General features: G+C 36.9%; 1 protein-coding gene across 1 annotated transcript in view; it reads left to right on the top strand.

The window, feature by feature from the left end:
- ATP8A2 (ATPase phospholipid transporting 8A2) overlaps window positions 1-12,818 on the top strand; it is a 334,998-nt gene that overhangs the window by 82,299 nt on the left and 239,881 nt on the right. The window contains exons 19-20 of the mRNA XM_072400709.1: window positions 4,373-4,442; window positions 10,001-10,085. Of these exons, the coding sequence (XP_072256810.1) occupies window positions 4,373-4,442; window positions 10,001-10,085 (155 nt within the window). The remainder of the gene's footprint in view (window positions 1-4,372; window positions 4,443-10,000; window positions 10,086-12,818) is intronic.

Consider the following 12,818-nt stretch of genomic DNA (forward strand, 5'->3'; position numbering starts at 1 on the left):
ATGCTATGTCAATAGCCAGGACCATTAAAATGAAATTAAACACATAGATCATATAGTTCTGTATATTTTTTATGCATCTGCACCATGGAAAGTCCCTATTCTGAATGTTTCTCTTTCTCTTTATTAAGGGAACTTTTAATGTCTGACCCGCACAAAACAGAGATATACAATGCACATAGACATAAATAAAAAGTTATTACTGCATATGTGTTGGTGTAAAGGGCCCTAAGGGGCCCAAGAATATATTTCTCAGCAGAGAACAGATCTTCACAAGAAAAAAGGCAATATTTTCATAGGCACAAGTTGCAGAGTATGAAGATTTGTAACACTTCTGGAAGAAATATTCCAGTTCTGTTGGGATTGAGCCTGTCAACATGAAGACGTATCATTAGGAGGGTCGGGGTCAAACACGAGGCGTTACATTTTTACATTTCAGTAAGGATATCAAAGAATCATACTGATCTAATTGCTTGAAAAATGAGACTCAACTCTTGAATCCTAGTTTGTCTTATAATATTCCAGTGCTGTCATTAGCAGGTGTGCCAGTGCTCAATGTCCTTTTGTCTCTTACATTGGCCCTGATTAATTATGTACAGCAATGAGGGTTTATGGTACAAAAGGTGGAATGGGTCATGTGACCTTTAATGAACCGCCATGAACACTGGTCACGCCTGATGAAGTATTTCATGCAATTTTAGATTTTGAATTTGCAAATGACTTATTTTCAGTTCATATTTTTTTTTGTTTTGCCATATACCATATATTCCTGAATAAATATCTATATTCAAATATAGCTGAAAGTAAACTTATCTAAAAAAAAACCAATGGTACTTATTTAAATCAAATATAAACCTATGGCAAAAATGCAGCCTTCACTTCTGTCAAAACAGTAATCAATAAAAAATATTATTAAAAAAATTATTGTCAATAAATACTTCCATGGTGTGTTATTAATAAAATATTTATTTAAAAGAGGGAGAAAAGAAATGTGCTTAGTTTTTTTTTAATTTTTTTTTTTTTACAGGATAAACTGTATTTGTGAGTTGGCTACAATGGGTCACTTGCTCTTAAAGGATCCTTTGTGCATTATTTCTGGCCTCCAGTAGATGGCTCTGTGCCGTCATGTAAAGTGTGCAACAAACTCATGAGCCCTATCTCCAATGGCAAGTTTACTACACTTTTTATATGAGGATTGAGCGCCATCTACTGGTATGACCCAAGTATAAACTGGGATTCTTTTTCTAATGACATTTTGGAAAAACAAACTTGGCTTATTCTCAAGTATATATGCTAGAATACCATCAAATAATGGTAATCTAACATATATATACTTGCATATATTCCAGCAAACCTTGAATAGATTTATTCAAGTCATTTGCTAGCAAATGTTTCGAATCCTGGGTAAGATCCATTCCAGGTTTGCTCTCCAGCCTTGGAGAGCTTTAATAAATCAAGCCTATAGAGTAAAAGGTAATTTACATGATCAGATGTCTCTATCTTACCTGTATATCTAAAATACGTAAAAATGACAGACATTTACATTAAGCCTAACCCAGAATCATTCAAAAGGAAAGCTAAGAATGATGCCAATACTAGCAAGACCTCAACAATGATATATTTGGTCCTATGGCTGCTTGACTACAATATTGATATTGTCAGCCGAGACTGTGCCGTTCAAACTGGTGATGTGCATTCTCTTCGCCTTCAGTAATTTAATCAGTGGAGGCTAAGGTTGGCCCCTAGGAATACAAATGTATGTCTGAAATCACAGACTGTACCATCCAATGTATAAAGCTAAACTCTAGCCTTTACTTTAGTGTTGTACAGTTGTGCATTAGAAGCTGCAGCAAGTCAAATTGTGCCCTCATTTCCTAGTTGACAGACATTCAGAATCATTTAGCCCTTTTTCACCAGCCTTACTGTTCCTGGCCTATCCCTTTCATTCATTGTGCTTTAATTTATTCAATCATGGAGTCTCAGCATCGCACGTGGACATTATCTATTGTGATCTGCATGCAAATGCCCAATACAACTCCAGACTATCATTTTGATATTTTCATCACTTTTTCAAGATCCAGCTCGTTATTTGACTTAGTACTGAGAGCTGAAGAGAGAAGTACAGTAGCAGAGGGCCATGGTGATTTTAGGAAGCTCTGTACAGCACTCTGCACAGGAGGGAAAAGTGGAACCAGGGATGGCAAAATATAAGCAGAATAACCTTTTCAGTTTGGCTGCATTTGTCTTTAGCTGAGTTGCTTTGCTATATATCAGTCTGTATGTATGTCTAGATATCTCTCTGACTGTAAGAAATGTCTTTACCAGGAAGACCTCTGAGCACCAGAGCACTGTGAACAATACAGCTAAAGGAACTGCAGCTCCTCCATTGAAGATAAATAGCATAATGCAAATCTGAACAATGTCCTCATTACTCCCAGGGCAGGACTAGGCTTCCTGAGCTAGAGCTGACTCCCTCCTATTACATTTAATGTCTTTAGGAAAGTGCAACTAATGAGGAACCCACATCCAGGTCCTCCTGCCAAGCAAAAGTTACAAGCCATTTATCTTTTCTCAGTAGAACGGTGTGTTTGTTTAACAGGAGGAGTCATACTATAGCTTGTGCCATCAAGCTACTGCGCACTGCTGCAAACTATTCCATTATTCACTTTTGTATAAAAACTGAGGCTGACCGCTCTCTGTATGGTGCCGCATTTGGGTTTTCAATCACATCATTTCAATTTCTTTGTAATAGAACAGCTTACCTGATTAAAAGATTTTTCCTTTATTTCATTAAAGTTTTTATTGCAAAGTCTGACTGCATTGCTGCACAGTTTACTACTAGTAACTTATACTTCATGTGAGTTTATCATTCATTTTAAACCTTAAGCCTTGTACAGATGTCCCATGGAAATGATATTTCATGAACATTTCCAGTAGCAGGTGAACAAATTAGTACTGTAAACACATCGCCATTTTGTTATATGTTTTATTAGTGCTCAGTATAATGAGTATAATGAGATTTTCATCTACAAAACTTTGCACAAGATCCACCTATATGTTAAAACAATAATTCGGTCTAACAGACAGAATTATTTACCAATTAGGTGCTGATGGCTAAAAGAGTGGATTTACACTATATCCTTTTTCCTATTAGAATCCATATCCATATCCATATTGGCCATCTCTAGCTGTACCAAAGAAGAATTTGTCACCCCACTGAATGACTTAAAAAATCCAATTTCCACTAATTCTTACTAAAAGCAGAAGTAAACTAAAAAAAAAAAAAAACTCACCTTTACCTTCCCAGATCCATCAATTCCTCTGGAGGTTTCCTGCATCAGGTCCCACATTGTTCTGGTATCCTCCTTCGTCCTGACGCGGAGGAAGCCTCGAGCACTGCCATCTTCTTTGCTCTTCTTCCACCTTTTGCCTACATCACCTGATCTCGCACTGCGTAGACGTGAAATCAGGAGACATAGATGGGAAAAAAAGAGTGCTGATCTCAATGTGTGAGATCGGTATCTTTTTCTTCCATTGAAGAAGAAGCTCCTTCTGCGCATACGTCATGAATCTTCATCGCCCCAACAATAAAGAAAGAAGGGGAGGGGCTTTACCATTTACATAAAAAAAAAAAAGGATTTAAACCCCCTCCGCAAAAAAAGAAGGCTATTTGTACATATATATGTCCAGCATCATTTAACCTTTTTCTCCACAGCTCTACTGTTCCCGGTTCATTCAATTTCTGTCCCTATCATCAATAAAAGCTAATAGACAAACTTGTTTTTTTTTAAATTCTTTGCATCAGTGCATAAACAATGGATATAAATATATGCTGACCTCACTAGCTGCCTGTACAGTGAAATATTCATTCTCAAATATAACACACAATACTTAATATTAAAAGTCAGGCAGGTTGTCAAGATCTGTTTCCCAAAAAATAAATAAAAATTTCAGTACCTGTTTTGTGAAATTGTGTGATTAACTTCTTCCACAATTCCCTTAGTCACAGAGGTGAATAAGAGTTTGAAAAGTAATTTTATTTCTTTTTCAGAATATGTAAATACTTTACTGTGTGTAGTCTGGGCACAAGTTTACTTTAAAATTTTACAGTCCACCATCAAAGCAGGGTCATGCTAACATTTCAGGCATTAGAAATAATGTTCTTCAGGAATCCATTACTTCCAGTCCTATAAGCCCTTTTTATTTTCAGTGGTTTGAAATCATTACAATTCCAGACCTAGCCGGATTGAGTCCCAGGCTGTCCTAGGAATAGCAGCATGGTTTTATAATTAATGGTATACATTCAATAGCTTTACATGCTACTGACATGACCCTCTTTCCTCACTGACAGAATCAATCTTTCTGTTTTTTTCAGCAACAGAAAAAGAATGTCTGTGATTGTCCGGACTCCATCAGGGCATCTCAGGCTCTATTGCAAAGGAGCAGTAAGTTTCTTATCATCTCTGTTCTGTGCTGTGATTTATTTATGTTAGTACTAAGTAACCAGGTACTTTACTTACAGAACAGCCTGCTGATTGCTGTTCTTTGTTGTGCTGAAACTTCTGCCTTGGGATCTATTTATTTCAAGGGGTTTCCAAGCTTGGTCCTATGGCATTCTACACATTGGCCATTTTTTTCTTGGTAGCATTGGACACTATTTGCCTTCTTCAACAAAGTGTTGTAACTATTGAATGCTATAATGTGAATAAGGAGAATAAAAAAGTTTTTTTTGGCATACAAATTGTTTTGTATATGTTTAAAGTCCATACAGCAACAAATGTAAAAACATCATACAACATATAGTGTGTTCATTTTGATTTGCTACCAAGTACATGCATCTGTATTTGAGTAAGACATCATTAGTGATGTGCAATAGTCATACAGAAAAATCATTGGTTATAGGATCATCGGTTTGGTGATCATAGAGAAATATTGTGGTCTCAAACCAAACGCGTTTCGCCAGTTGGCTTCCTCAGGGGATTCCTTAGAGACTTTAAACTGGTAGATAGAAAACATTTTCAGAATTAATCTGTGAGAGTTAGACCAGTACACAAAAGAATATGATTTAGCAATATGGTTTACTGCATGGAGGAATAGGAACTCTAAGTTGAATAAGATCCTTAACACAAGTACTCCTGTCACTAGTTGTAACTGAGAAAATAGATACCTCATATATATTGTCATTCCAATGTCCTAGGGTTCACAACCACCATTTTTGTTAAAGTTCAGTCAACACAAAACTAATATTTGGTGTTACTGGGGTTATATTTTGTTTCTGGGACTTTAACAGGAAGACCATACTCCCAATGTCCCAATTCCACCCACTGGCCATTGCAAGAGTGTCTTCCTTTCTCATCCTTGCCCATTTGAAACTATCATATGTTACTGTATGTAGAAGAGCTATAGAGAATTAATTTATTGGAAATAGACAATAGAGAATCTATGGCGGATTGGAGCAAGAACAGAGCTAGAAAATTCAGCTAGGAAGCCCAAAACCAAGAGCCACAAAGACAAATGGGAAGATAATGGTAATTAAATCACCAACACCCATCAACAATTGAAGTATTGCCATTGAGTTGATAGATTTCATTAAAGGATTATTACACCTAGGAAAATGAAATATAATACAGTTTACCAGTCCTTAGAGAGTGTGGCCATTAGTATATATTTTTAGGCCAGTAATATTTTTAGCAGAAATTTTAAAAGATAACTGTTGGTCATGGAGGACTATATCACTTCCTATGTGTTGTTAGAAGCCTGTGTTACAACCATGGCTCCCTATGTACATACTATACAGTGGCTTAGTCACTCATGAAATGTGTTTTTTTCAGAATAAACAAGAGAAAATAAAGCCAAAAAAAGGAATGAACTACCATGTCTAAGGACTGGCAAGCTGCAATATATTACAATTTTGTTTTGGGCACAAAATGCAGAAAACATACCAGCCAATTGCAATTTACCAATATGGTTGGTAATAGCTATTAACTCTGTTGTTAAAAAAAGCCCATACGTTCCTTTTGAGCTCCATTCAGAGTGTGATTAACAAAACTCATATTAGGGGAAAAAAAGTTCCATATATTTAGAAACCTTGGTGTATTCATATTTGGTAAGCATATGACGAAAATAAATATTTTACCCATAACACAAAAAAACAGTTATACAATTATCCAGGTTGCCAACTACCAAATAAAAGGAAATGTGGTACTAGGGAACTCTTGGTATGTAAAATTTGAAGTGACATTAAATAATATCATAAAAATAATTGAGACTCCACAGGAGGTTTTGGAATATGTTTCCCAGAAATCTGACCACCAAAACCAACTTGCTTTTTTCTATAAAATTTCTGCCATGCCGCAGAACATCACATCACACTTACTCACCATGCAGTGGAGATCTCTAAAGCAACGTGCTGTGTTATTTATTACGTGATGCAGCGATAACGGATGAACTTTCCCAGCTCCACCTGAGTATACCAAGTTCAGCATTCATACACTGGGTAAATGTTCTTAAAGCAAACCTATGTACGGACCATGGAAACACCAACCCCTGCACAAATGTAAAATGTATAGCCAAAACTTTTTATTTCAGCTTTGCAGTTGAGTTTAAATCCCTGTTCATGTTTGCTGTCTGTATCCCCTTGAGGAAATTTCTCTCAACTTTCCGTCTCAGAGATGCCAGAACAGACATCCCTAGGGATGGGTTAAGGTTAAGTTCACATGGGTAATTTTGTACAGCAGGAACACTGGTTTACCTCTGTCAACTAGTCCTCAACCATCCCAACGCCCTGGTTATAGCCAGACCAATTGGTGTGTTTAAAATCCACTTTTATAGAGGCATTTGCTTGTGCTGTGATGGCCACGTCATTTTTGAGACGCTTCATCCATTGTGCCACTACATTGCTTTCATAGACTTTAAAAGAACCTTTTTTAAATACTTTTGCAAGTGCCTGAAAAGCGTTAACAATTTGGAATACACCAGATATTCTATGATCTATTTCTACCAGTGTGAGACAAACACGATAAAATACAACTGCTGTTTCCTGTATGTCCCTATTTAATGTACAGTGCTGCGTAATATGTTGGCTTTTATAAATCCTGTTTATTAGTAATAATAATATTAATAATAATAATACCTGTATGCAACAAACTCTTGTCAAAGCCTGTGAACACTCCCAAATGCCTATTGGAGGAAAGTGAGCTCCCAGAAATAGTTAAACTTGAGGTTGACATAGCACCCATATGAACCCCTAGGCAAAATGTTTTTATTCTTGGACTCATTCCAGTTTTCTGGATGATCCAGGTTCTCCCATGATAGTCTTCTCCAGTCTAGCAGAGCTTTATTAAATCAGATTTCCCAGCCTGCTGGAAACTCTTCAGCCATGCAGTGTTATTTTTTTGTACCATGTAATGTTGGCCAGACTAGGAAGAAAATAGAGAGGGTTTTGAGTCTGCAATATGAGGTCTACAACCACCTACCATTCTCAGAGGTGTGCATGTATGTGACCACCCTTACTGTGAATGTGCATCATGACTACATAAGGTGAATAGCTGAAACAAGTGAGTTTTTATTCTTTTCTGATAAGGATGAGCATAATGTATTCTGCTCCACTTCATTGAGATCACATAGAAACGATAAAACATCTTTATAGGCAACCTCCCTGCATGGATAATTATTACTGCTGATTTATACATGGGATTTATCCTGTGTGTCACAATGACTTATGACTGCTGTTGGCTTGATACAAACCAGAGGCAACGTACCAAAGAAAGTCTTTTGTCTTTGTTTTAATTTGTCTGCAAGAAGAAGATAAAGATCCTATTTCCATTATGCATGTTACGCTTATGTATATATCAAACCCAGCAGGGAATTTTCCCAGCCATGCCCTTCTAGAGCCATGTACAATATGCCTTTTTCATAAACAATCTTCCAGCATTCCACAACTTTTACTTATTGCCTTCTCTGCTTATTAACATCTAAGCACTGACACGCCAGTGATTTACTGTATACTGTTAGCTAAGCTGATTGTGTGCTTGATTATCTAGATGCATTGAACTCCATTAAAAAGAAGATTATATAAATGCCATTTTTAAATGCTGAACAGGGGTCATTGTCACAGGTTTAATTTAAGAATACTCTAGTCTTTACTGGTGGTTTTAATTATTCCCTGAATGCTGATAGGATTGAAGCCAAGCTCCAGGCAAGCAGCTAAATGTAGCCGTTGCAATACATATAGATGAATATTCTTGTGTGCAAAAACATTTATAATTCTGGGTGGTCAGGCTTGTGATCTGTGTACTCCTGCCAGACATCACAGCCACAACCTGATCATCACTCTGCTTTCATTCCATTATTTGCTTTAGCGCTGTATAAGGGAAGAGCCTGAGCTGCTTATATTAAACTTGTACTAAAAGTTTTATCCTGAGATTGCTTAGGTAGCATAGTTTCTCTTCTTCATTCTAAAGCCCAACATCTGTGAACCCAAGAGGAGAATTACCACTGTAGATTGGGTCTGCTGTGCAGGTGGTAAACCAGGCACTTGTTTTCGTTCATGTTTTGTGAAGCTTTGGTTCACTACCCACCCAATGGACCATTAGCTTGATGGCATTTTTCAGTGCAGTAAAGCATGTTGGCTTATACCATTGGCCCTCTTGTTCCCAAACTGGCATTAGATCAAGATATGTGTTCTAACTATGTTTAAAATTATTTTTGTTTAAAGTATCTGCACATAAACCCTAAAATCTAAAATAAGCTTTAAAATGTTAACTATTTTATTTCCATTTTTTACATGACACCCCATTGCCTCCTGCAGGTCCTACTGGCATAAATGCTGGAACTGGCAGCTGGCACCAGGTCAAAGCCAGGAGCTCCAACAATTAGCCCTGGACTTCTGATTCTACTGCAGACACATATATATATATATATAAGAGCTCAGTAGCATGTATTACTAGAAGAATGTACTACATACTAAATAAAGTGACAACTAATATTTTGGCCCTTCCACTAAGTACAGACGTTTGGGTAGAGCACAGGAAAGTCAATGCAGCCTTATTCTCTCTGCTAAGGATCTATTGCTTGCAGACTGTTGACAGAAATAGATCACTATTAAACTGACTATTTGCTACAGATTTGGATCAGGCCTCCAAGGACCAGATCTGGGCCTTTCCAAAAAGGTTAAAAACAAATGTTATTAAGTGTCAATCACTTTTGATAATCTGACATTTGTGATTACTGCATGCACAAGATATGAATGTTGGGCTTAAAATGTACTTGAAAATTTTCCTGTTTGTTTAGCTTCTTAGTGATAAAAGAACTATACCATTCCCTCAAATAAAATTAGAAAGCTAATTTCCAGATTTGCTATTCCACTATATTACATAAAAATCTCTAACTAATGTGATATCTTTTTAAAGAAAAGACTTGTGTTACACAAATTATGTAAAAGTTATGTTGTATATAAAATCAGGAAAATGCATTATTTTCTAATGTTTCACAATTTCTTCCTAAAAAATCCTGGAAAAAAAACTATATGTATCCAATTTGCTACTAAAGTACTATTAGGTGTGGAAATGAGATATCACAAAAAAGAAATGCTCAAGGACCTTAGAAAGTATAGAAAAATCCTAAAAGAATTGGATCAGTTCAAATGTTGATTTCATTTTAAATGTTTAGCTTTTAATAAAATAGTTAGACTAACCTGGTAAAAAAATTAAAAAACAAAACACTACTAATATTGTCCAGTGTTGTTGTAACCAGAGAGGGATAGAGGAACATGTATGGCGGTCTTGTCAGTTAGTAAGCCCATTCTCAACTGAGGTTAATAATTTCATTTTTGATCTAACACATTTAGAACATTGTGCTATGATTATCTTTAAAATCACTGGTATGCTAGTGTGGCGTTTGCTAGAATGATCATCACCCATGATTGCCAGTGCGCACCAGGCCCTGTGTTATAAATCATTTATCTTTTTGAAAATGGTAATTCTGCATTTTTTTTCTTTTTAAGGATAACGTTATATTCGAGAGGCTGTCAAGAGAATCCCAGTTCATGGAACAGACTTTAAACCATCTGGAACAATTTGCTTCTGAAGGTAAAACATACTATAGTGGTCAAATTATTATTAGTAATTTACCAGTAGATTTTGTCATTTGGTCTCTGTGAAGTGAATATTCATAAAACTTACATACCAACTGGAAACATGAATGTTTCCTTCATTTTCAATGTTTTGTAATTTTTAAAAACAATGCATAGTGTTTTGTGTCTACATTGTTTGTGTTTGTTTGTATTTTTTGGGATCAGAGCTATAATGTATAATATTTGTATGCTTTAGGGCAGGTTGAGATCTGCTTCGGGATTGAATGATCATGCATGGCTCCCCGCGGCTAGCACCTTGCCATGTGTCGGACACTTGTACCGTCTGCACCTTTGACAGCTGAGGGCAGTGAGCGGTACTCGTACTGCTCACTGTCACCTCCATTGCCTGTAGAACTTCTGCCTGGAGACACTACATGTATCTTCTCCTGAGAGCCACCGATTCCCTGCCATGGGGGAGCCGTAAATGCATTTCAACAACACCTTTCTTATCAAGCTGACTTTACTCTGAATAGAATGTGTTATGCTCCACACTATGGGCCCAAATTCAACACAGATGATTGAAACAGGGGAGGAGATTAATCCTAGCACTGTCATCTACACATGCCCCTGGATTTCCAGTTAAGAAGGCAGGAAGTAGTCAACGAGTAACAGTATTGTTCCCTAAAAAAACCAAAATGGTCAAATGACTTTGGGTGCAAAAAGCTAGGCTTATAAAGACATGGTGGGTTTGGTGTTGAGGAACTCAAACTCAAGTGGGCTACTACCTTGACACCAACCCTATTAAACACCTTTAGGAAGCATTGGAATGTTGATTGTGAACCAGATATTCCCATCCAACATCAGTAATTTACCTAAAAATTGCTTTTCTTGCACAGTGTGCACAACTTCCCACAGACACACTTCAAAACTTGATGAATATTCAAGCTATTGTGACCACAAAGGGGGCCCATATATGAACACCTTTGGTTTTGTAATAGGATATCCAGCAAGCTCAAAAGGTGTGATTGTCAGGTGTTTTGCAAACCTATGGTCATAAAGTGTAGAAACACATACATGTTTATTAGGCATGAAATTGAATTCAATTACTGTGATGCCAAAAATATTTAAGAATAATATTAAATGAACTAAATAAGAGTTCATTGTTAGGGTTTACATACACTTTAAGGTCATAAAGCGGTGGGTATCTGATCAGAATGGCTTTGAATTTTTAATAGGTGATGTTTACTACACGTATAGAAATAAAGAAGACTGCATTAAAAAATACACCTTACAGGCAGTGAGGCACACCAGCAGTCAGTCAAGTATTAAGCTCCTGCAATCTGGACAACGTGCTGTCATAAGGGAGTAGACCTGAACTAATGTGTATGCACAGTGCATATCTCTAATACATCTTGTCCTGTAATTACTCCAAGTCTAATGCAGGCTGCAAGCAGACACAAGGAAATTTGTGTTGGTGATAAGCAGCACATTATCTTCATCATAAATTTCATAGCTGATCACTTTTTGGATGAAAGTGCTCTGCTTGGGAATAAATTACATTTTTATCAAGTCTGACATATTTAAGTGGATTTAAATTATGGTGTGGTTGATAGATAGTGTTGTATTTGGAGTATTTCTCACCACTCCCACCTTTAATATACTCAACTATAATGTCAGCCAAGATACAACCAAGAAAAACATTGGTTTGACAGTCTTCCTTTCACAAGCAGAATAGACTAACTACACTTTTAGACAAACCAAGAATTGTGGAGTGTGTGAACTTTCACCCTTGTGATCTAAAGAGTGGCTACACATGCTAGTTAGGACAGACAGATGTGTCACCAGGAATCAGAGACACATCTCCCTATCATCAAACGGTTTGTGATCCTGTATAAAAATGTAGGCTGCATTTTCTAAAAAAAGAAGCATCTTTTCTTTTGCTAGGCAGCACATTGTCAATAAGATGATCATAAGCTCTCAATATTCCTCTCTCTCCTTCCTCTGGCTGATGCCCCCCCCCCCCCCCCCCCCCCAGCGGGGTCCTTCTTCTGACCTCGCTAATCCACAGCTCTGCGCTACTAGTCCCCCAGGATGTTTAGCAAGTAGATCTGAGCCTGAGATGGGAGAGTGGGTGGGTTCTGGCATCATGGCATCACTCTGGCAGAAGTTGCCTCCCCCTTTGAGTGACACATGGCTCACAGCGCATGCACGGTCCAGATTCTGTGGATTTAGTGCTCCGTGAGATCCAAAAGGTTGGCGACCACTATCATATATAGCTTCTGTAGCACTCTCTAAGGTAACATTATTCTCTGTACTAATTTACATCTCCTATAGCATTCTCTAAGATCTTCTAAAGTACAGATCATATAGCATTTACCAAGGTAACATGTAGTTTTCATACTATCAAACCTCTCTAGTATTATACAGCTCCTTTAGCACTCTCTAAGGTAACACCTAACTTTTATGTTACTTTATCTACTAATGTACAGATCATATAAAACTATCATAGATAACCTGTAACTTTTATATTACTTTACCAATGTGCAGCTCCTATAGCACTCTCTAAGATAACATTTAGCTTTTATATTACTCTCTCTAGAAATGTAGAACCCATAGCACTCTCTAAGATAACATGCAGCTTTCAAATAACACTTTCTAGTAATGCATCTCCTATAGCACCCTCTAAAGTAACATGTAGCTTTCATTTTACTCTTTCCAGTAATGCAGCATTCATAATACTCTCAAAAAT

Source organism: Pyxicephalus adspersus, chromosome 1 (genome assembly GCF_032062135.1).
Source record: "Pyxicephalus adspersus chromosome 1, UCB_Pads_2.0, whole genome shotgun sequence".
In the NCBI taxonomy this organism is placed as follows: Eukaryota; Metazoa; Chordata; class Amphibia; order Anura; family Pyxicephalidae; genus Pyxicephalus; species Pyxicephalus adspersus.